Below are 25,218 nucleotides of genomic sequence, written 5' to 3'. Positions count from 1 at the left end.
GCTATTTCAAAGAATTCTATGTTTATTTGATTTAGCTCTTATATAACAATATAGTCCTATAAATGTGGTGTACGAATCCGCTTTAAACTTTTTCTCTAACTGTCCAAATTAAAACATAATGCACGGTATAATAACAGTTCACCATTAGCGTAAGGCAACCCAGTGGTAGTCTACTGGTTACGAGTCAGAAATGTGGACAGGTCGTCGCGCGTTCGATTCCAAACTTGCCCTTTCATTTTTTTCTTTTTTTTTCTCTCTTTCTCTCGCACTGTGTATTATCTGTGTTTATGACATTATAACAAATTTTTTTCTAATGAAATTACCCCACTTTTTCGAAAAGGTGAGAAAACGCTCCTCTTTATTTAAAAATGAAAAACCTTCTCGGGGGCGCCAAACGTCTTTTTTTTATTGTGAAACCTTGTCGGGAGTCCCAACTGTCTTTTTTAAAAATGTAAAACCTTTGTAGGTAAGCGAAGAAAAATGTTGCTACCCCAGTGGGAATCGAACCACACGTTTCCCGCTTACCAGGCGGGTGCCTTGACCACTAGACTACAGAGCGGCTTATCTTTATTTCGCTTACCTAGCTATTATTGTGCCGCCACACCTTCTCGGGAGCGCCAAATGTCTTCTTTTTAATGTTAAACCTTCTCGGGGGTTCCAACTGTCTACTTTAAAAATGTAAAACCTTCTCGGGGGCACCAAATGTCTTTTTTTTTAATGTAAAACCTTCTCGGGGCTCCCAAATGTCTTTTTTTTTTTAATGTGAAACCTTCTTGGTAAGCGAAAAAAAACGTTGCTGCCCCGGTGGGAATCGAACCACATGTTTCCCGCTTGCCAGGCGGGTGCCTTGACCACTAGACTACAGAACGGCTTATCTTTACTTGGCTTACCTAGCTATTATTGTGGCGCCACACCTTCTCGGGGGCGCCAAATGTCTTTTTTTTAATGTGAAACCTTCTCAGGGGTTCCAACTGTCTTTTTTAAAAAGAGAAAACCTTCTTTTTTCTATTACACTGTGACTAGTCCCTTGTATATTGTTTTTACTTCATAGAGGTTATCACGAAAAAGTAAATTCCGCAAAATCAAAATTTATAATTTTTCAAAGAAGCAGTTCTGTCGAAATAACTTTGAACTAATCTTTTACTATAGAAATGGTAGTTTTAAAACAATTTTGACGGATTAGGTGAAATGAGACATCCTGTATACGTTTAAGAAAATGTTTGAAACAAAGAATGATGAAGACCACAATACGCGTAGAAGATATCACGTCATTTTATAATTGTATGATGGGGGTTCTGGCTCACATTTTAGAGCGGATTTTTCAGTAAAAATTTATTTAATTGTTTTATTATTTATTAATTTCAAGAAAGTAAATTAAATAACTGTGTTGCAGGACTTGGGGTGGAACTTTACGTTTTCCGCTCGCACTTTTTCTCCTCGTGAAAGTACTTCTTTTATTAGTAGCCGCCACCGTGTTCCTAAAAACGCCGCTCTTCAAAACCGACCAGCTTTGTCTTTCCGAAGACTGCGTAAACACAGGTTTGTAGTCGCACTGAAAAAAAATTTGAATGAAATAACGTAGTTGTTTCGTTTCGTTTTCAGCGTCAAATATTTTACGTGCGATGGATCGTAACACGGATCCTTGTACCGATTTTTATCAATATTCATGCGGTGGATGGATCGCATCAAATCCAGTACCCGACTGGACAGCCACATGGGATAGATTAGCCCTGCTTAGAGAATCCCTGATGCAAAGTATGAAACGGCTCCTCGAAAGAAATGAAATTAATAACAACTCTTCTGAACCAGACGGAATAAGGAAAGCAAGAGCTTTGTACAGAATTTGCATGGATACAGGTGAAACAGAATTTAATAAAAGCTGCAGTTTACGCCTTTCGTGCGCTCTTCGCACTCGATACGTCCCGATTAAACTTTTGCCTCTAAACTGAAAACAAAAATTTAATATTAAGCCACTCTGAAATTCGCGTTAAATTAATTTAACAATGAAACATTCGCGAACGGAATATTTGTGACAACTTGTAGCCGGTGACAAATGACAGGATCTATGGAGATGATGGATAGCTATAGTGTGGCTCGACCGGCTCTAGAACATTTCGATGGACCACGTGATTTGACTACACAACAGCTGTTCCTACTCCGCGTGAGAAGAAACCGTTTTCTGGAATTTGATCCTTATAACATTATCATTATCCTGACGGGAAAAAATTCCTTAACTATTTGCCAGGATGAGCACTTTTCACCAAAATATACAACTGAGTGGCTCGTTTACGACATTCGGTTCACGATGTCACAGTTTTGCGACGCGTTGTAAGTTTCGAATTTTCTCTTTACACGATGCTGTATTTTACAGCAACGCTGGAATCGAAAGGGGTTCTTCCGATTCGACAAATCCTCCAGATGGTTGGATTACCCCCGGATCCCCCCACTAATTCAACTGACGAAAATTTTGACTGGCTACTTACGGTAGCGAGAACACGAAGACTGTTAGGAGTAAGCATGTTGATTGGCATGAATGTTGCCGAAGACGTCAGGAACTCTTCCGTGAATAAGATTGTTGTTAGTATTAATCGACTACTTCCAGACATATACAGGCGGTAACAAAAGTGTAGACTGCAATGCAAGTGTTAAATAAAGTCATCCTAGTATTTTTTATACATTATTTTCATAAAATAAATGTCAAATTTTGCAAGTCTATATATTCTTTTCTTTCTTTTCGAGGGCCCCAATTCTCTCATACATCCCTATATTTGCAATGAATTGTGCCGTCCAGCCCCTATTAACATGTCATCAAATTTCAGTGGATACAAAAGTAATATTCTGGGTGTATTTATTTTTCATTTTTAAAACGATATTTATTACTTGTGTTATTAGGCTTGTTACACCCTGTATATGTCTATATTTTTATATTATATGATTTATTTGTTTGATTGGCTGTTTTTTTATACTGACGCTCTCATTTGACTTAAATATGTTAAAACAACAACGTGGGCATCTTCTGGATAAAATATATAATTTCTAGAGTTTCTAAGATATATAGAAATTGAGTTGCTTTATTCAGTTAATTTAGATACGCGGCATTGTATTATTGTTTAAAAACCGCATATTTATATAAACGTGCTTATAAATTCCATAAACTAAAACATGAATAAATAACTCTCGTGGTTTTGGAGATATGCCGTTGCCACTATTTCGAGGGCTAAGTATACACGTTTTTATATTATAAATGGCTTTAGAGCAAATTCAGCAGATCCCTTTGAAGTTTGTCAGATAAGGGTTTAGAAAACAATTTTTCACGACGTCGCTATGCAATTTTTTTCAACCTATTCAAGTCGAATGCAAGGCTGAAGCATGAAGTTGAACGTAAAAGAAACAGCCAATTTCAGTAATCCGTTTGGTGCAAGTAATGATTTTGATTCGACGTCCACTTATCTCGTTTAAAGTGTAACGTAAAAGAGCATAGTTTATAATGTGTGTATAAAAAGACGTCTAGAAATAATTTTCCCCAGACGGTAAAATTAAGTTTTGTAGATAAATTCTGAATACCCAGTCCCTGCATCAGATTGTATCCATTTCAGATTGAACAAGTATCTCCGGGGTTCGGCGAGAAGTATTTGCTGCAAGCAGAGAAGTTTTCAACAGAAATAAAGAACTATAAAAAGTACATCACGCAGATGCTTACAGCATATACGAACTTCACGGGGGTTGAGTATTTCGCTGAAGACATTGTAAACTTCAGTACGCATATAGCAAAGGTAATTCGATAGCATCTCGAATCTCGAAATTCGCGTGATGAAACTGATAATAGAAATTGGACAAAATGTTGCCGTTTGTTAGTGAATTTTCAGTGGCTATTGCCGCCACAAACAATTATTTATGTAGTTTAGATCAGGTGATTATGTACTTGCTTTTCCGATAATAATAAATTAATCATAATTAGGACAAAATTAGTTTTGGTGGATAACATGTAAAGTCTGACAACGTAGTACAACCAAATGCAAATACATGCGTCATATAAATCACACTGCAACATGTATGTAAAAGTGGGTAGATATACATCGAGCTAAATCCGGGTTGTGTTTAGGTCATGACCCCTTCTGAAACTCGCCGCAGTCCCAACCATCTTTTTCACGAAGTTAACCTTATAGAATTGGCTAACGGACCCGGCATTGACAACGACTCCTGGAGATTTGTAAGTTACATTCATTACAGATGTGCTCCTGCATAAGCAGTTTAAATTAAGCTCGCAGTGGGCTACGAACAAACGAACCAACCACTTGATTTTATTCAATTTATGTTACATAACATCACTTCTTACCACAGGTTTCACCACTTTGACAATCAAGATATGTTAATTAGTCCAACGTTAAAGAGTCAGTCCATACCTACTCACCCACAAAAATTATATTTGTTCTTAAATTCGTCACCAATAACCATTTTTCCAAATTAAAATTCCAATTCCAATTCCAATTTTTAAATGAAAAACATGTTTTAAGTTTCTTGTTGTCGAAATAAATCTACACATATTAGGAAAAAGAAGGCAAAATGTAGCCCCGCCCACCCACCCTATCTCTATTGTGATGATTTTTTTATTCTTCGAGAGCCAAGGGGGCGGAGCTTAACTGCTAAGAATACTATACACATTAAGAAAAAAATAAAGCCCAAGATTAGGCCCACCCATACCCGCCCCGATCTCAGTTCTCAATTGTGATAAATTTTTCATTCGTTGTCAGATCGAGGGGCGGGGCTTAATTTCAAAATCCATATTTGTCTACAAGAATTTACCATTTTAAACATGTTTTAACTTTCTTGTTCTGAAACTGACTACATATGTTAAGAAAAAGGGCAAAATATAAGCCCCACCCACCCACCCATTCTCAATTGTAATGATCTTTTTTTTATATTTTTCCTTGTTTCTTAGTATACATTCTTTGAACAACACGATAGTCAAACACATGTTTTTGATTCCTTGTAAAGAAACAACTATTTTGCAGTTAAGCTCCTCCCCCTTGGTTCACGGCCACTAAAAGATTCATTACAATTGAAAGAGGGCGGGTGGGCGGGCTTATATTTGGCGTTTTTGTTTTAATATATTATATAGACTTCGTTTCATAACATGAAATAAATAAATAAATAAATCGCCCTGTACACTCAGAACGTTATTTTTGTATATAGTCAAATTTTATCATCTTATCTTTATTAAATTAAAATTGTAACGTGAAAAACGGTTAATATTAAATATATATTTTGCTACTTTGTACAAAATTTTCATCATTTCATTCTGTCTCTATTTTATAATTGTCACTAACCCTGCTATTGTGACGTCCAACCCTTCATATAATCTCGTCATTAAATTTTAATCCATAAAAAATCGTTCTGAGTATAAGCCATTATGAACATAATTTCAGTTCATTGTGAATTTTTCGCAAATAAAATTAAACTCAAAGTCGCTCATTATTTAAAATCTTTTTCAAAACTACTTAAAAAAATCGAGTGATATTGTGTGGATTGACTCTTATTAGTTTGGATATAACACTTAAATATGACTAAAATTTAGGATACAGAGAACTACTGACACTTGACTTAACATTATGTCATTGAAAATATTTACGATCAAGTTAGACTGGAACACGAAAACGTTTGTCTGTGATAAAATGGGCTAATAATTTCCAAAGAAGAGCAAAAAGTGAATCATAAATAGTCCCTAACGTCGCAATTCTTCACAAAATTTACACTAGTAGAATGGTACAGTTTAATCCCTGCCATTTTTTTTTTCAGATTTCATTTTTATATTTACTTTTCTCACTACGTTTGACATAATTTTTTCTACGTCTTGTTTTTCGGTTTATTTACTTAAATTTTGATCCTCGATAATTATTAGAAATAGAAAAAAGTCTAAAGTTATACGGTTCTCTGACGACCATACATTAAAATTGTTTTTAACTATACAGAGTGTACTGTTTTAAGACGTAAGACAAAATCCGTATTTCCTTACAAAATTTACCATTTTAAACGTGTCTCAAGTTTCTCAGAATAAAAAAAATCATCACAATTGACACGGGGTGGGTGGGCGGGGTTTATATTTTGCTTTTTTGAGAATACATACTTTTCTTTGAACAACACGATACTCAAAAACATGTTTTTATTTTTTTGTTAAGAAATAAGTTTTTTGCAGTTAAGCTCCTCCCCTAAAATTCACGACCACTAAAAAAATTCATCACAATGGAGATAGGGCGGGTGGGCGGGCTTACATTTTGCCTTTTTGTTTTAATATGTTGTGTAGACTTCTTTTCATAAAACGGAAAATTTGTATAAGGGAATATCGATTAGGCTCCGCCCCATAATTTCAAAATCCATATTTTAAATTTTTAAACGTATTTTAAATTTCTTGTTATGAGCAGATGGTTATGTATATTAAGAAAAAAAGGGCAAAAACAATGGTCGAAAATGTCAAAAGTGTCAAAATCAGTCTTATCTTAGCAAGTACTAGCCCCGTCATCCACCCTCTTCTCATTCTAATGACAAATTTTATTTCTGTTCAGTTTAAGGTCATTCATTTCATTCAAATTGCATAAAATCAATCATTGAAAAGGAGACAGGGTGGGTGGGCGGGGCTAACTAAATTCTTCTGTCGAGTGGGAGGGAAAACTAATATTAGAAGTCGAAAATGATTTCTGGATATGTCAAAAGTGCCAAAAACAATCTTATCTCATCAAATATTAGCCCCGCCCACCCTCCCTATCTCAGTTGTGATCATTTTTTTTTTATTCGTCGTAAGCCGAGGGGAGGAGCTTAATTGTAAAATCCTTATTTTTCTGTTAGAAATTACCTGTGAAATATGTATTTAAGTAACCGTCTTATGCAAAGAAAACTAAATGTATTAATTAAAAAAGAAAACCAAAAGAGAAGCTCCACCCATTCGTCTCGATCTCAAACGTGATTAATTTTTCATTCGTCGTCAGACCCAGGGGCGGAGCGTAATTGTAAAATTGATATTGGATTGACCCTAATTACGTTTGGATATAACACTTAACTGTGACTATTTAAGGTACAGAGAACTACTAACACTTGACTTAACATTATGTCATTGAAAACATTTACGATCAAGTTAGACTGGAGCACGAAAACGTTTGTCTATTATAAAATGGGCTAATAATTTCCAAGGAAATTATTATTACTTCACAAATTTTACACTAGTAGAATAGTACCGTTTAATCCGTGCCTTTTTTTTTTAATTTCATTTTTATAATATTTACTTTTCTCACTACGTTTGACATAATTTTTTCGAATGCTGATGTTACTCTATGTCTTGTTTTTCGGTTTATTTACTTAAATTTTGATTCTCGATATCTAAATATTTATTAAAAATAGAAAAAAGTCAAAGTCTAAAGTTATACGGTTCTCTGACGACCATACATTAAAATTGTTTCTAACTATACAGAATGTACTGTTTTAAGACGTAGCACAATAAAATCCGTATTTCCCTACAAGCATTTACCATTTTAAACGTGTTTTAAGTTTCTCAGAATAAAAAAAATCATCACAATCGAGACGGGGTGGGTGGGCGGGGTTTATATTTTGTTTTTTTTTTTAGTATACATAGTATTCTTTGAACAACACTATACTCAAAAACATGTTTTTAAGTTCTTGTGAGGAAATAAGTTTTTTGCAGTTAAGCTACTACCCTTTGCTTCACGACCACTAAAAAAAATTCATCACAATTGAGATAGGGCGGGTGGGCGGGCTTACATTTTGCCTTTTTGTTTTAATATGTTGTGTAGACTTCTTTTCACAAAATGCAAAATTTGTATAAGGGAATATCGATTAGGCTCCGCCCCATAATTTCAAAAACCATATTTTAAAATTTTAACCATATTTTTAATTTCTTGTTATGAGCAGATGGTTATGTATATTAAGAAAAAAAAAAGGCAAAAACAGTGGTCGAAAATGTCAAAAGTGGCAAAAATAGTCTTATTTTATCAAATATTAGCAACGCCCACCCGCCCTCTATTTTCTCAGACGGTATGTTATTTGTCAAAATCAGTCTTATCTTAGCAAGTACTAGCCCCGCCCACCCACCCTCTTCTCATTCTAATGACAAATTTTATTTCTGTTCAGTTTAAGGTCATTCATTTCATTCAATTGCATAAAATCAATCACTGAAAAGGAGACAGGGTGGGTGGGCGGGGCTAATTATTATCTTCTGTCGAGTGGGAAGGAAAACTAATATTAGACGTCGAAAATGATTTCTGGATATGTCAAAAGTGCCAAAAACAGTCTTATCTCATCAAATATTAGCCACGCCCACCCGCCCTATCTCAATTGTGATGATTTTTTTATTCGTCGTAAGCCGAGGGGCGGAACTTAATTGTAAAATCCTTATTTTTCTACGAGAAATTACCATGTGAAATATGTTCTTAAGTAGCCGTGTTATACAAAGAAAACTAAATGTATTGATTAAAAAAGAAAACCAAAACAGAAGCCCCACCCATTCGTCTCGATCTCAAACGTGATGAATTTTTCATTCGTCGTCAGACCGAGGGGCGGAGCGTAATTGCAAAATTGATATTGGATTGACCCTAATTACGTGGATACAACACACTTAACTGTGACTATTTAAGATACAGAGAACTACTAACACTTGACTTAACATTATGTCATTGAAAACATTTACGATCAAGTTAGACTGGAGCACGAAAACGTTTGTCTGTGATAATTCGAATGCTGATGTTACTCTATGTCTTGTTTTTCGGTTTATTTAAATTTTGATCCTCGATATCTAATTAATTATTAGAAATAGAAAATATGCTAAAGTTGTACAGTTCTCTGACGACCACACATTAAAATTGTTTCTAAGTATATAAAGTGTACTGTTTTAAGACGTGACAACAATTTTTTTTTTAAATCCTGTATATTTTTATATATTTTGAAATTCCGATGCCACGTTATTCCACTTTTTTCGAAATTCTTACTCCCCGAACGTAAGCTAAGGAAGTATTGTGACATGGTCCATCCTACAATTTTCCATTTTCATGATTTCTTGACGTTTCATGATCCCTACAGAAAATAGGTCGCCCGTTTCCGTCTATCTGCCTGTATTCCCAAATTTTCGGGAAAATAGAGTGAACCGTTCCCGATTTATTCAATAAAATACAATTTTTATTCATATTTTTAAGTCACCCTGTATAACAGTTCTAAAAAAATATTAATTCAATGATAAATCACATATATTAATGATGTCGTGCACATCCTATACGATTTATTCGGCACAATTTTGAAGTGACATCATAATGTATTTTCATTAAAAATTTACCGTGCTTAGGAGAACTTTAAAACGTATCCGAGATTTATTATTAAATTTCAAAATGTTTGTTATACAATTTTGATTTGTTTCTACAAATCTGGATGTATCGGGTAAAAATTCAACACGGGTTCATAAACTACACATGAGGACCATGTTACACAATATTTTACAATCGTATTTATCTTCCCCCTCCCCCAAATTGATGACGTCATCCAGTACATGCGTAACTTCGACTATTAGCACGTTCCGATAGCAAGCATCTGCGTTAAAAGAAAATGAAATTTGAATGATTTTGTCGCCTCAAAACACAGGACAAAACAATTTTATTAATTAAACTACAATGGAGCAAAACGGTGAATATAATTTTGGGCAAGTTGTTATTATGGTAATTATTATTTTATTATTAAACATAAAAATCTAAAAAACGGGCTGTTCTATTTGGAAAAACTGAAAACTGTAACATTTTATATATTTTTTTAAAAACACTCTGTATTTTGAAATTTGATTTAGTTTATACCACAAGAAACTGTGTACCTCTGTTTATCTTTCCATACAATATTGCAACACAGATCTTAAAAATAACATTATTACGATTTTTTTTGTGAACGGTTGCATTGCTAAAGAAATTCAAAAAAATTGAAATGACATGGCATCTCGTATCGAAATTTCAAAAACAGAACACTCTGTATATGCCGCCGTTTGTTTATCACATACGTCACTGTCGGTGATGCCAGACACCACACTCTTTCTTTTCTCAAACAACGCCTCCCGAGCTCTTGGCAATATGCTGTCGATATCGCTTAAGAACATCACAAATAGACTGGGACTTAGCGGACATCCCTGTCTAACACCTCTGTCCGTATGAAAGCCATGACTTTACACTTTCGGGCATTCACACCACAAGTCCTCGCTCATTTCTCTCTTTCTTGTGTAGTCTCACAGTTGTCTCTGTTCGACCTATCGAAAGCTACTTTATGGTCCACAAATATTTATGACTTCCCAGGGGTAAACTAGTTACTATCTCCACAATCTGCATCAATATATATGCACTGTGTATTGTTCTTCCAACATTTTTTTAAATATCATGGCATAAATCCTGTATTTGGTCGTAATTTCTACTTTGATCGTGTTAAGTACAGATTAAATAAAATTTTCACTCGTTGGTCAGTTCGAACTAGCGGACTGGTTGCATGAATTGTACTAAAAATAAATTTTTAGGTGAATTGGACAAGATACCTGAATATAATTTTTAACGACACCACCGTTATTTTAGATCGACGAAACGACACAGCAATTTTGTTAGATTTGCCGTATTTGCAAAAACTGTCAAAACTGTTAAAAACTTCCGACAGAGTTATAGTAGGTAAGTTTGTGTGTTTCCGTTATTTTGTTTGTCCACCTGTCACGTTAGTTTAATGAGAAAACGTAGAGAGTTTTGTCCCGAAATCTAGCGTGGAGACACTTATGAATGATACTTTGTGTGGAAAGTGTGTAGTTTCCTTGTGGGATTTGTGTAATATGTGTAATTGTATTACCAGAGAGGTTCCTGTGGTGGAGCGTATTCTCAACAGTAGCCCCACTTACTTTAACAAAGTTCCGATCGTTGGGATTTGAATTTTCTCAACAATTGTTGGGTCTGCAGAGCAGAACTCCCAGATGGAAAGGATGTACCAGTAACGTTAATGCCAATTTTGGGCTGGCTCTGAGTTATCTATACGTAAAATCGCACTTCGATAAGGAGCACCGTGATAAGGTAAATTAATAACCTGTTTTGCGTTAATTGAGCACGAATATTTTTTCCGCATGCTCAACTGGCGTTCCACAAATACACGCCTCACACTTTTCGGTTTTATTTCATGTTTAAAATCCAGGCTTTAGAAATGCTCGAGGACATACGAAAAGCGTTCGAAGATGCTGTGCATGAGCTGGATTGGATGGATGGAACCACACGTGAAAAGACGCTGACTAAACTACACGCAATCAGAGCTTTTGTTGGGTACCCAGGATGGATTATGAACGCTACACAACTTGACAAACATTATAAAAAAGTAGGTTATGCGATGTGAGCTTTGTTTCATACCAAATAGGCCACGATAAAGCCACTATTGTTACACTAATCTGACAATAAATATTTTTCAATACGTTCAAACAATCCCCTCAACAAACTATTCTGCAGTTTTATCGTGATTATTCGCTATTTCAAAAATTATTTTTAGAACTACTCCTTTATTAAGTATTATTATTGTGAATACAATTTGAAGTCGTTCGGTGCACCAATATCAATGCGAACACGGCATCGATTTATTCCTAATTTGTGATCTACCCACGGCTTCCACACACTTAACCAAAACAAAAATAGTTCTCCGTCAGAATTGAACCTCTCCCTTTTTTCAGAAAAACAGACCACACTTTCATCTGACCCTTCACTCACGTCACAACTGAACGCTCTCTCGTTGTTTTTAAATACCTCTCTTTAATCTAAAACAACCGCTTTTTCTACTTCTAAAAACAAACACACTTCTCAGTCATGAAAGCGTTAGAAAAAATTTTCGACGAAGTCGTGATGGAGCCGCAGGTAGAGCATGGCTTAGGGAGTAATTAGTAATAAAAAAAAAAACATGAAGTTCTGCTTCTAATAATTGGAATACAAGACCGAATTCGCCTGTTACACTTCGCAATTTAAGAAATTATTTTTTCCGAGTCTGTTTTTCTTAATCTTCGACGAAGTTTATTTGGAGTTGTGAACAAGGCTTAAACTGTTATTTTGCATCTTTTAACGAAGTTCGGTGATGATTGAGTATCCTTTAAAACTTTTTATTGTGCTTTAATACACCGTAAGGAAACTAAATGTCTTTACTTTCCGACGTTTCGTTCTTTCTAGTAACTTTAAAAAATCCGCTTTATAAGAAAAAAATTGGTTCAAGGAAGCGGAGAGAAGTCCGCACATTATTCTGTGATAACGCTGATCACCCTTATGAATAAAAATTTAAATAATACCAGTCACAGTGTAAAAAAAATTGTAAAGAAATTGTGATAAAAATCAAGGCGGATTCATTAACAACGAATAGTAGTATATTATTTTCTAAAATTTATATAACCTTTACTACCCCAAATGATGAGGTTGGGTCATCAAATTGTATTTTTCCATTGTTCGTAAATAACAGTTTTTATAAACACAATAATATCGTTCTTACATGCAAAAAAATGAGTGTTAATGGATATTTCAAAATATTATTTTAATAAATCTGTAACTGGAAGGTTTTTTCTATAAGCCAAAAAGGGCGCACCGTTTTTTCTGAATACCATCAAATACTTAAAACTTCTCGATAAAGCTCAGTTGAAATTAAGCTCCGCCTCTCGTTTCACTCATTTAGGATAAAAGATGTGAGTGGGCGGGGCATTCGTTCAATGTTTTACTTAGAATGGTCGTCTTTTCAGTAGTAATGAATTGTTGAAAAAAAACTCAAAAGGCATTTTTTCTACAGAAATATTTAATTTGCATCTCTAAGTTTCGCTCACTTTGAGCTCATGAGAAATAAATGGATCATTAAGGCGGAGTTTAGGGTGGGTGGGTGGGGCATCTTTTTTGTATCAGAGTAAGCAACAAACGGGCACACCTTTTTTTAAGCCAACAATTTTCAGTGAACAAATACTTAAAACGTGTTCAAAATATAGATATTTCTAAAAAAGTCCTCATTTGAAATTAAGCTCCGTCTCTCGTTTCACGATTAATTTAGGCTAGAAAAGGTGAGTAGGTGGAGCTTATTCGTTTAATGTTTTCTTAGAATGATCGTGTTTTCAGTAGTAATGCATTATTAAAAAAAATCAAAGGTCATTTTTTTCTACAGAAATATTTAATTTGCATCTAAGCTTCGCCCGCTTTGAGTTTATGAAGAATAAACGGATCATTAAGGCAAAGTTTAGGGTGGGTGGGCGGGGCATCTTTTTTATATCACAGTAAGCAATAAACGGGCACATCGTTTTTTTTTAAAGCCATCAATTTTCAAACAAATACTTAAAATGTGTTCAGAATAGAGATATTTCTATAAAAATACTAATTTGAAATTAAGCTCCGCCTTTCGTTCATGATTAATACACTCATTTAGGCTAGAATAGGTGAATGGGCGGGGCATTCGTTTAATGTTTTACTTAGAATGGTCATCTTTTCAGTAGTAATGAATTGTTGAAAAAAAACTCAGAAGGCATTTTTTCTACAGAAATATTTAATTTGCATCTCTAAGCTTCGCTCACTTTGAACTCATGAGCAATAAATGGATCATTAAGGCGGAGTTTAGGGTGGGTAGGTGGGGCATCTTTTTTCTATCAGAGTAAGCAATAAACTGACACACCTTTTTTTTAAGCCAACAATTTTCATTGAACAAATACCTAAAACGTGTTCAAAATTTAGAAATTAAAAAAAAAAATCTTCATTTGAAATTAAGCTCCGCCTTTCGTTCAACGATTAATTTAGGCTAGGAAAGGTGAGTAGGCGGGGCTTATTGGTTTAATGGTTTCTTAGAATGGTCGTGTTTTCAGTAGTAATGAATTATGGAAAAAAAAATCAAAGGTAATTTTTTTCCAACGGAAATATATAATTTGCATCTAAGCTTCGCCCGCTTTGAATTCATGAGGAATAAACGGATCATTAAGGCAGAGTTTAGGGAGGATGGGCGGGGCATCTTTTTTATATCACAGTAAGCAATAAACGGGCACATCGTTTTTTTAAAGCCATCAATTTTCAAACAAATACTTAAAATGTGTTCAAAATAGAGATAAGTATTTCTATAAAAATACTCATTTGAAGTTAAGCTCCGCCTTTCGTTCATGATTAATACACTCATTTAGGCTACAATAGGTGAATGGACGGGGCATTCGTTTAATGTTTTACTTAGAATGGTCGTCTTTTCAGTAGTAATGAATTGTTGAAAAAAAACTCAAAAGGCATTTTTTCTACAGACATATTTAATTTGCATCTCTAAGTTTCGCTCACTTTGAGCTCATGACAAATAAATGGATCATTAAGGCGGAGTTTACGGTGGGTGGGTGGGACATCTTTTTTGTGTCATAGTATGCAATAAACGGGCACACCTTTTTTTAAGCCATCAATTTTCATTCAACATGTAGGAACAACCGTTCCCACAAAATCAGGTGTTCTACCTGAGCGCATTCAAATAATTGTAAAAATGTAAATACTTCCTATCCTTCGTCTACCTGCCCTACGCTCCTACATACTTTCTCTTTTTCGATTCTAGAATTTTCTAAACCCTTCTTTACCTACTTCCACCTCTTCGAAACCGAGCTTACCTGTGTACCATTTTAAACACCCTTCCTTCTTCTTCCTCGCACTCTCGAACAGTAAAGAACAAAATAAAAACTGAAAACCGTACCGTCGCTTTTAAATCACCAACAATACCCACAAACAAATACTTAAAACGTGTTCAAAATATAGATATTTCTAAAAAAATCCTCATTTGAAATTAAGCTCCGCCTCTCGTGTCACAAATAATTTAGGCTAGAAAAGGTGAGTAGCGGAGCTTAATCGTTTAATATTTTCTTAAAATGATCGTGTTTTCAGTAGTAATGAATTATTAAAAAAAATCAAAGGTCATTTTTTTCTACAGAAATATTTAATTTGCATCTAAGCCTCGCCCGCTTTGAGTTCATGAAGAATAAACGAAGCATTAAGGCGGAGTTTAGGGTGGGTGGGCGGGGCATCTTTTTTATATCACAGTAAGCAATAAACGGGCACGTCGTTTTCTTTTAAAGCCATCAATTTTCAAACAAATACTTAAAATGTGTTCAAAATAGAGATATTTCTATAAAAATACTCATTTGAAATTAAGCTCCTCCTTTCGTTCACGATTAATACACTCATTTAGGCTAGAATAGATGAATGGGCGGGGCATTGGTTTGATGTTTTACTTAGAATTGTCGTGTTTTCAGTAGTAATGAATTGTAGAAAAAAAATCTCAATATGCATTTTTTCTACAGAAATATTTAATTTGCATCTCTAAGTTTCGCTCACTTTGAACTCATGAGAAATAAATGGATCATTAAGGCGGAGTTTAGGGTGGGTGGGCGGGGCATCTTTTTTTATCACAGTCAGCAATAAACGGGCACATCCTGTTTTTTAAACCAACAATTTTCAAACAAATACTTAAAATGTGTTCAAAATATAGCTATTTCTATGAAAATCCTCATTTGAAATTAAGCTCCGCCTTTCGTTTCACGATTAATAAACACTCATTTAGGCTAGAAGAGGTGTGTAGGCGGGGCATTATTTTGATGTTTTTCTTAGAATGGTCGTGTTTTCAATAGTAATGAATTATTAAAAAAAAAAAAAAAACTCAAAAGGCTCTTTTTTCTACAGAAATATTTAATTTGCATCTCTAAGCTTCGCTCAATTTGAACTCATGAGGAATAAATGGATCATTGAGGCCGAATTTAGGGTGGGTGGGCGGGGCATCTTTTTTGTATCATAGTAAGCAATAAACAGGCACACCTTTTTTTTAAAGCCAACAATTTTCATTGAACAAATACCTAAAACGTGTTCAAAATTTAGAGATTTCTAAAAAAAATCCTCATTTGAAATTAAGCTCCGCCTCTCATTTAACGATTAATTTAGGCTAGGAAAGGTGAGTAGGCGGGGCTTATTCGTTTAATGGTTTCTTAGAATGATCGTGTTTTCAGTAGTAATGAATTATTGAAAAAAAAATCAAAGGTAATTTTTTGTTCTACAGAAATATATAATTTGCATCTAAGCTTCGCCCGCTTTGAGTTCATAAAGAATAAACGGATCATTAAGGCGGAGTTTAGGGTGGGTGGGCGGGGCAACTTTTTGTTTCACAGTAAGCAATAAACAGGCACACCGTTTTTTCTGAAAGCCATCAAGTTTCAATAAACAAACACTTGAAACGTATTCAAAATTCAGATATTTCTATAAAAATTTTCATTTCAAATTAAGCTCCGCCTTTCGTTTCGCTATTAATAAACACTCATTTAGACTAGAAGAGGTGAGTGGGAGGGGCTTATTCGTTTAATGTTTTTCTTAGAACTATCGTGTTTTCAATAGTAATGAATTACTAAACAAAAATCAAAGGGCTTTTTTTTCTATAGAAATATTTACTTTGCTTCTAAGCATCGCCCGTTTTGAGCTCACGAATAATAAACGGATCATTAAGGCGGAGTTTAGGGTGGGTGGGCGGGGCATCCTTTTTTATCACAGTCAGCAGTAAACGGGCATACCTTTTTTTTTAACCATCAATTTTCAAACAAATACTTAAAATGTGTTCAAAATATAGCTATTTCTATAAAAATCCTCATTTGAAATTAAGCTCCGCCTTTCGTCTCACGATTAATAAACACTCATTTAGGCTAGAAGAGGTGTGTGGGCGGGGCATTATTTTGATGTTTTTCTTAGAATGGTCGTGTTTTCAATAGTAATGAATTATTAAAAAAAAAAACTCAAAAGGCTTTTTTTCTACAGAAATATTTAATTCGAATCTCTAAGCTTCGCTCAATTTGAACTCATAAGGAATAAATGGATCATTAAGGCCGAGTTTAGGGTGGGTGGGCGGGGTATCTTTTTTTATCACAGTAAGCAATAAACGGGCACACCTTTTTTTAACACCAACAATTTTAAGTGAACAAATACATACATTAAAAGGTGTTCAAAATATAGATATTTCTAAAAAAATCGTCAATTGAAATTAAGCTCCGCCTCTCGTTTCACGATTAATTTAGGCTAGAAAAGGTGAGTAGGCGGAGCTTATTCGTTTAATGTTTTTTTAGAATGATCGTGTTTTCAGTAGTAATGAATTATTAAAAAAAAATCAAAGGTCATTTTTTTCTACAGAAATATTTTATTTGCATCTAAGCTTCGCCCCCTTTGAGTTCATGAAGAATAAACGGATCATTAAGGCGGAGTTTGGGGAGGGTGGGCGGGGTATCTTTTTTGTATCACAGTAAGCAATAAACGGGCACATCGTTTTTTTTTAAAGCCCTCAATTTTCAAACAAATACTTAAAATGTGTTCAAAATAGAGATATTTCTATAAAAATACTCATTTGAAATTAAGCTCCGCCTTTCGTTCACGATTAATACACTCATTCAGTCTAGAATAGTTGAATGGGCTGGGCATTCGTTTAATGTTTTACTTAGAATGGTCGTCTTTTCAGTAGTAATGAATTGTTGAAAAAAAACTCAAAAGGCATTTTTTCTACAGAAATATTTAATTTGCATCTCTAAGCTTCGCTCACTTTGAGCTCATGAGAAATAAATGGATCATTCAGGCGGAGTTTAGGGTGAGTGGGTGGGGCATCTTTTTTGTATCAGAGTAAGCAATAAACGGGCACACCTTTTTTTAAGCCAACAATTTTCAGCGAACAAATACTTAAAACGTGTTCAAAATATAGATATTTCTAAAAAATCCTCATTTGAAATTAAGCTCCGCCTCTCGTTCAACGATTAATTTAGGCTAGGAAAGGTGAGTAGGCGGGGCTTATTCGTTTAATAGTTTCTTAGAATGGTCGTGTTTTCAGTAGTAATGAATTATTGAAAAAAAAATCAAAGGTAATTTTTTTTCTACAGAAATATATAATTTGCATCTAAGCTTCGTCCGCTTTGAGTTCATGAAGAATAAACGGATCATTAAGGCGGAGTTTAGGGCGGGTGGGTGGGGCAGCTTTTTTGTTTCACAGTAAGCAATAAACAGGCACGCCGTTTTTTCTGAAAGCCATCAAGTTTCAATGAACAAACACTTGAAACGTATTCAAAATTCAGATATTTCTATAAAAATCTTCATTTCAAATTAAGCTCCGCCTTTCGTTTCGCTATTAATACACACTCATTTAAACTAGAAGAGGTGAGTGGGAGGGCCTTATTTGTTTAATGTTTTTCTTAGAACTATCGTGTTTTCAATAGTAATGAATTACTAAAAAAAAATCAAAGGGCTTTTTTTCTACAGAAATATTTACTTTGCATCTAAGCTTCGCCCGCTTTGAGCTCACGAAGAAGAAACGGATCATTAAGGCGGAGTTTAGGGTGGGTGGGCGGGACATCTTTTTTTATCACAGTCAGCAATAAACGGGCACATCCTTTTTTTTTAAACCAACAATTTTCAAACAAATACTTAAAATGTGTTAAAATATAGCTATTTCTATGAAAATCCTCATTTGAAATTAAGCTCCGCCTTTCGTTTCACGATTAATAAACCCTCATTTAGGCTAGAAGAGGTGTGTGGGCGGGGTATTATTTTGATGTTTTTCTTAGAATGGTCGTGTTTTCAATAGTAATGAATTATTTAAAAAAAAAAAACTCAAAAGGCTCTTTTTTCTACAGAAATATTTAATTTGCATCTCTAAGCTTCGCTCAATTTGAACTCATGAGGAATAAATGGATCATTAAGGCCGAGTTTAGGGTGGGTGGGCGGGGCATCTTTTTTGTATCATAGTAAGCAATAAACAGGCACACCTTTTTTTTAAAGCCAACAATTTTCATTGAACAAATACCTAAAACGTGTTCAAAATTTAGAGATTTCTAAAAAAAAATCTTCATTTGAAGTTAAGCTCCGCCTCTCGTTCAACGATTAATTTAGGCTAGGAAAGGTGAGTGGGCGGGGCTTATTCGTTTAATGGTTTCTTAGAATGGTCGTGTTTTCAGTAGTAATGAATTATTGAAAAAAATATCAAAGGTAATTTTTTTTCTACAGAAATATACAATTTGCATCTAAGCTTCGCCCGCTTTGAATAATGAACGGATTATTAAACCGGAGTTTAGGGTGGGTGGGCGGGGCATCTTTTTTATATCACAGTAAGCAATAAACAGGCACACCGTTTTTTCTAAAAGCCATCAAGTTTAGATGAACAAATACTTAAAACGTGTTCAAAATATAAATATCCTCATTTGAGGTTAAGCTCCGCCTCTCGTTTCACGATTAAGACACACTCATTTAGGCTAGAAGGGGTGAGTGGGAGGAGCTTATTCGTTTAGTGTTTTTCTTAGAATTATTCAGTAGTAATAAATTATTTTAAAAAATCAAAGGGCTTTTTTTCTACAGAAATATTTAATTTGCGTCTAAGCTTCGCTCACTTTAAGTTCGTGCGGGATAAATGGATCATTAAGGCGGAGTTTAGGGTCGGCGGGCGGGCCATCTTTTTTGTATCAGGGTAAGCAATAAACGGGCACACCTGTTTTTTTAAGCCATCAATTTTCAATGAATAAATAGTTAAAACGTACTTAAAATATAGGTATTTCTATAAAAAATTCTGATTTGAAATTAAACTCCGCCTCTCGTTTAACAATGAATAAACACTCATTTAGGCAGGAAGAGGTGAGTGGGCGGGGTTTATCGTTTGATGTTTCTCTTAGGATGGTCGTGTTTTCATTAGGAATGAGTTATTTAAAAAGAAATTCAAACGATTTTTTCTACAGAAATAGTTCATTTGCTTGCCCTGAGTTCCTGAGAAATAAAAAGGATCATTAAAGTGGACTTGGTGGGCGGGGCATGTTAATATTTATTTTTCTCCTAGGAATTTTTAAAATAATTTAACTTAAATCTTGCACCACAAGCCATGTTTTTGGAATCAGCACGACAAAATCTATCCCAGATTATTTTGGGAATTTTTTGGTAACTTTTTCAAAATCAAAATTTTTCGATATGCTTCCTCCATGAAAATTTTTGATAATTTTTAACCGTTTTCGAAACTTAATGAGCGACAATTCATAAATCTTACCCCAGGACCATGAACACTCAAAATTTTTGGAGTCAGCAAATCGAAACCAATGTCCCGGAATTGTTTGGGAATTTTTTGACACTTTCTTTCAAAAGCAAAATTTTTCAAATGGAAAATTTTTCAATATGAAAAATTTGACCAATTTTTGACCATTTTGGAAACTCAACGAAAACAGTTAGTCTCGGCCAATTATTGCCAAAGCTTATGTGTATGTTAAGAATATTATCTACGTGGTAAAACGCTAACCAAAATTTGTTTAATTATCCCCCCAACAATTTGGTGACGTCACCTCAAAAATGTTCATGATAAGTACTATTTAAACTTAATAAAATAACACTCTTCTAAAACTTAATAAAATAACACTCTTCTAGTTACGGTTTATGAATCCGCCTTAAATTATACCCCTAGGCATCCAGCTTTTTGCAAAAATCCAAATTTTATAACAACTTTTTATACTACACATAGGGATTATCACAAGAAATAACATTTTGCAAAATTAAATTTGACAATTTGTGTTACGAGGTGTCCCATTCCCACTTAAATATCTCGGTTATTTAAAAAAAAAACAAGCTTAAAATTGAGAATATTAATCACGTATCAACAATTATATGACACCTTTTATTTTGTCATAAATGACATCTAATTTATCGGTTTAAAATAAAATACTGTATATTTTCCAAGTGCTGTGAATAAAATATTTTTACTTTTTTAGTTACTAAGACACCCGGTATACCTTAATTCTACTTACATAGAATCTGATACACATTGTATTACACGTTAGGTGTTTATAGAGAAACTAAAAACTAGAGAAAATAATAAATCGCACGTCTCGAATAACAACAGATATATTCTTCGTCATATAATTTGATCTGACGTCTAACGTGCTTCGAGTTTGAGTGAGTTAATGTAAAAATCCAGCATTTTCTGAAAATGCTGAAAATACCCACGAAACGTTTCACAATTCCAAGTACAACTTTTTCGAATCAATTCCAAAAGTAAAACTGTGTCGGATGAAATGGTTTTAGGAGCTCGCAAATGTTAAGGCCGAAATTTATGAGCGTCAGCTCCCCAATAACAGCTTATAAAATTTTAATTAAGAATTATTCCTACACGGATTATGCCAAATATCAAATTTCAAAGCAAATAGATCACCGCGCTAAACCAAAACTGAATAAATAACAGTTACACAAATCGCTGAAAATCCATCTTCGCGTACCCCTTGAACCTGCTACTTAGCAAGGTCCAAAGGAGCTTGCCCTTCTAGTAGAATTTTTAATGTCACCGTAATCTTGGTGTATTAAGCAACTACTCGAAAAGCCCCCTTCAGATTCAGTCCGTTGATGAAAGATTTTCGGAGATTTCACCTTACCACGGAATAGTTAGTTACTCAAAAATATATCCTCTAAATGTCGTTATTTCAGGCGCACGTGATCGAGGGAAACCTCTTCGATACTTACCTAAATTTAACGAACGCGGCGGTACGAAGAAACCTGCAAAGTATTCGAAAAAAACCAGATCGTAATCGGTATAGCGCGCATTTTATTGTAAAGAGATATTACATTTTATTGTTTCAGATGGGTAGCTTCAGCCACGACCGTAAATGCATTTTACTCGGCGACACTGAACTCTGTCAGTAAGTCTTTTTTATACAGCTAATAAAAAATATGGTATAAATCTGTAAAATAATTTCCAGCATTTCCAGCTGGCATACTAAAACCCCCTTTTTACGGCAACGGAATAGCGTAAGTAAACGGTAAAACAATACCATTATCCCACGATCGGAACTCAACCATAATCTAAAACACAAACATGTAACGATCGCTTCGAACTGTCTTCAATGTTTTCGAAAACGCACGATTTTCACCTGAATCGAAATTGAAATAAACCAAAAGTTTAATTATAATGAATTCAAGAAGTCTGTAAAGTTTCTCAGACAAGTGGGTGTTAATAGGAAGGGTCTTTGTAAAGGGCTGTTCCTCCTCTCTTACTCTTCTTGCATTTCTCACGTTTATACGACTACAGACACATACACCACATGGTGCGTCGCACGTAATATGTGCTACGGAAAGCTCGACTCGAAAATCTCATTAGAATAACCTAATTTTACACACATGCATTCTTTGTCGTTTACACGTAGTTATAACGATGAAATCACGTACTACGTAATTTCTAAACGATCATTCCGTGCATTCACACCAAATCTAGCACCTTATTATCCCCACAACACCGAAAATTCCACCGCAGTTATGTTGGCGAACCTTTTTTGACTCCAAAGTGTTACAAAAAAACAACACAATTTATCTTTGAACTTATCTTTTACCACATACAGATGTCTCACTAGTAAGGCAAATTAATTCCGAGCCCTAGAGACAAAAAAACGAAATAACTACACAAGAGGCACACGATAATTGAAATTTTGACAAATATAAAACACCATGTGCCAAAAAAACTTTTTAGTTTCAGATGTACCTACACAGAGAAGATGACAGCGTGGCTGCTGAAACGCGTCATAAACACGCTAAATTTTTGAAATCGGCAAAACAAAATCTCTGTATGATTTTGAGAATTGTTTGCCAATTTTCTCAAAATCAAGATATTTCACTATGAAAATTTCGGCCAATTTTCGACCATTTTAGACATTTTCTTTTAGATTTCAGCCTACAGAAGTTAGTTTAATATTTCTAAAATCTTGCGCCATAAACACGCAGGTCAAAAACTCTATTCCAGAATTTTTGCGAATTTTTTGACAACTTTTCCAAAAGCAAAAGTTTTCAGTATGAAGATTTCGGACAATTTTCAACCATTTTGGAAACTTAACGAGACCTTTTCTTATAGATTTTAGATTGCAGAAGTTATTTTCGCCCTCATTTCTTCTTCTTCGACCATTTTTCCAGAATTTCCCATCGGAATATTGCAATTTTCTGGTTTTTTGAAAAAATTGATTTCCACACCGAATATTGCTAAAATTTTGCCCCGGTACCATAAAGACGTTTTAAATTTTTGGAATCGACAGATTGAAATCTATATCCCAGAATTTTTTGACAACTTTTTGGAAAGCAAAATTTTTCGATATGAAAATTTCGGCCAAATTTCGACCATTTTGGAAACTTAACCAGACATTTTCTTATAGATTTCGGCCTACAAAAGTTAATTTCGCTCTCATTTCTTCGATGATTTCCACCATTTTTCCAGAATCGCCCATTGAAATTTTGCAATTTTCTGGATTTTTGAAAAAATTGATTTCCAAACCGAATATTTCTAAAATCTTGCCCAGCAACCAAAAAGACCTTAAATATTTGCAATCGACAGATCGAAATCTATATCCCAGAATTTTTGGGAATTCTTTGACAACTTTTTCTAAGGTAAAATTTCTGGCCATGAAAATTCTGGTCAATTTTTGGCCATTTTGGACTTAAAGGAAGACATTTTCTATTAGATTTCAGCCTACAGAAGTTAGTTTAATATTTCTAAAATGTTGCTCCGGGGGGGCATAGACACGAAATTTTTTTTAATCAGGAGGTCAAAATCTCTATCCCAGAATTTTTGCGAATTTTTTGACAATTTTTTTAAAAGCAAAATTTTTTCAGTATGAAAATTTCGACCAAATTTCAACCATTTTGGAAATATAACGAGACATTTTCTTATAGATTTTAACCTACAGAGGTTAGTTTCGCCCTCATTTCTTGGGTGACTTCTACAAATTTTCCAAAATTTCCCATCGGAATATTGTAATTTTCTAATTTTTTGAAAAATTGATTTCCAAACCGAATATTTCTAAAAACTTGCCCCAAGACCATAAAGATCTTTGGAATCCGCAGATTGAAATCTACATCCCAGAATTTTTTAGGAATTTTTTGACAGCTTTTTGGAAAGCAAAATTTTTCGATATGAAAATTTCGGCCAAATTTCGATCATTTTGGAAACTTAACCAGACATTTTCTTATAGATTTCGGCCTACAAAAGTTAGTTTCGCTCTTATTTCTTGGATGATTTCCACAATTTTTCCAGAATCGCCCATTGAAATTTTGCAATTTTCTGGATTTTTGAAAAAATTGATTTCCAAACCGAATATTTCTAAAATCTTGCCCAACAACCATAAAGACCTTAAATATTTGTAATCGACAGATCGAAATCTATATCCCAGAATTTTTGGGAATTCTTTGACAACTTTTTCTAAGGTAAAATTTTTGGCCATGAAAATTCTAGTCAATTTTTGGTCATTTTGGACTTAAAGGAAGACATTTTCTATTAGATTACAGCCTACAGAAGTTAGTTTAATATTTCTAAAATGTTGCTCCGGGGGCATAGATACGAAAATTGTTTTAATCAGGAGGTCAAAATCTGTATCCCAGGAATTTTTGCGAATTTTTTGACAACTTTTTTAAAAGCAAAATTTTTTCAGTATGAAAATTTCGACCAAATTTTAACCATTTTGGAAATATAACGAGACATTTTCTTATAGATTCTAACCTACAGAGGTTAGTTTCGCCTTAATTTCTTGGGTGACTTCTACCAATTTTCCAAAATTTCCCATCGGAATATTGTAATTTTCTAGCTTTTTGAAAAATTGATTTCCAAACCGAAAATTTCTAAAATCTTGCCTCAGGACCATAAAGATCTTTGGAATCCGCAGATTGAATTCTACATCCCAGAATTTTTTAGGAATTTTTTGACAGCTTTTTGGAAAGCAAAATTTTCCGATATGAAAATTTCAGCCAATTTCGATCATTTTGGAAAATTAACCAGACATTTTCTTATAGATTTCGGCCTACAAAAGTTAGTTTCGCTCTCATTTCTTCGATGATTTCCACCATTTTTCCAGAATCGCCCATTGAAATTTTGCAATTTTATGGATTTTTGAAAAAATTGAACTCCAAACCGAATATTTCTAAAATCTTACCCAGCAACCATAAAGACCTTAAATATTTGTAATCGACAGATCGAAATCTATATCTCAGAATTTTTGGGAATTCTTTGGCAACTTTTTCAAACGTAAAATTTTTGGCCATGAAAATTCTGGTCACTTTTTGACCATCTTGGACTTAAAGGAAGACATTTTCTATTAGATTTCAGCCTACAGAAGTTAGTTTAATATTTCTAAAATGTTGCTCCGGGGGCATAGACAAGAAATTTTTTTTTATCAGGAGGTCAAAAACTCTATCC

The 25,218-nt window shown here is 34.2% G+C and overlaps 1 protein-coding gene across 1 annotated transcript in view; it reads left to right on the top strand.

The window, feature by feature from the left end:
* The window catches only part of LOC135141915 (neprilysin-4-like), a 47,349-nt gene that overhangs the window by 7,391 nt on the left and 14,740 nt on the right, over positions 1-25,218 (top strand). The window contains exons 3-13 of the mRNA XM_064073504.1: positions 1,394-1,539; positions 1,603-1,857; positions 2,372-2,577; positions 3,597-3,773; positions 4,103-4,210; positions 10,541-10,685; positions 10,861-11,075; positions 11,194-11,370; positions 21,477-21,580; positions 21,630-21,688; positions 21,749-21,797. Of these exons, the coding sequence (XP_063929574.1) occupies positions 1,394-1,539; positions 1,603-1,857; positions 2,372-2,577; positions 3,597-3,773; positions 4,103-4,210; positions 10,541-10,685; positions 10,861-11,075; positions 11,194-11,370; positions 21,477-21,580; positions 21,630-21,688; positions 21,749-21,797 (1,641 nt within the window). The remainder of the gene's footprint in view (positions 1-1,393; positions 1,540-1,602; positions 1,858-2,371; positions 2,578-3,596; positions 3,774-4,102; positions 4,211-10,540; positions 10,686-10,860; positions 11,076-11,193; positions 11,371-21,476; positions 21,581-21,629; positions 21,689-21,748; positions 21,798-25,218) is intronic.

Source organism: Zophobas morio, unplaced genomic scaffold (assembly GCF_036711695.1).
Source record: "Zophobas morio isolate AGI-343-1 ecotype UQ-CSIRO unplaced genomic scaffold, CSIRO_AGI_Zmor_V1 ptg000044l, whole genome shotgun sequence".
In the NCBI taxonomy this organism is placed as follows: domain Eukaryota; kingdom Metazoa; phylum Arthropoda; class Insecta; order Coleoptera; family Tenebrionidae; genus Zophobas; species Zophobas morio.
Note: the sequence above shows the minus strand (reverse complement) of the source record. Positions and strands in the feature narration are given on the sequence as shown.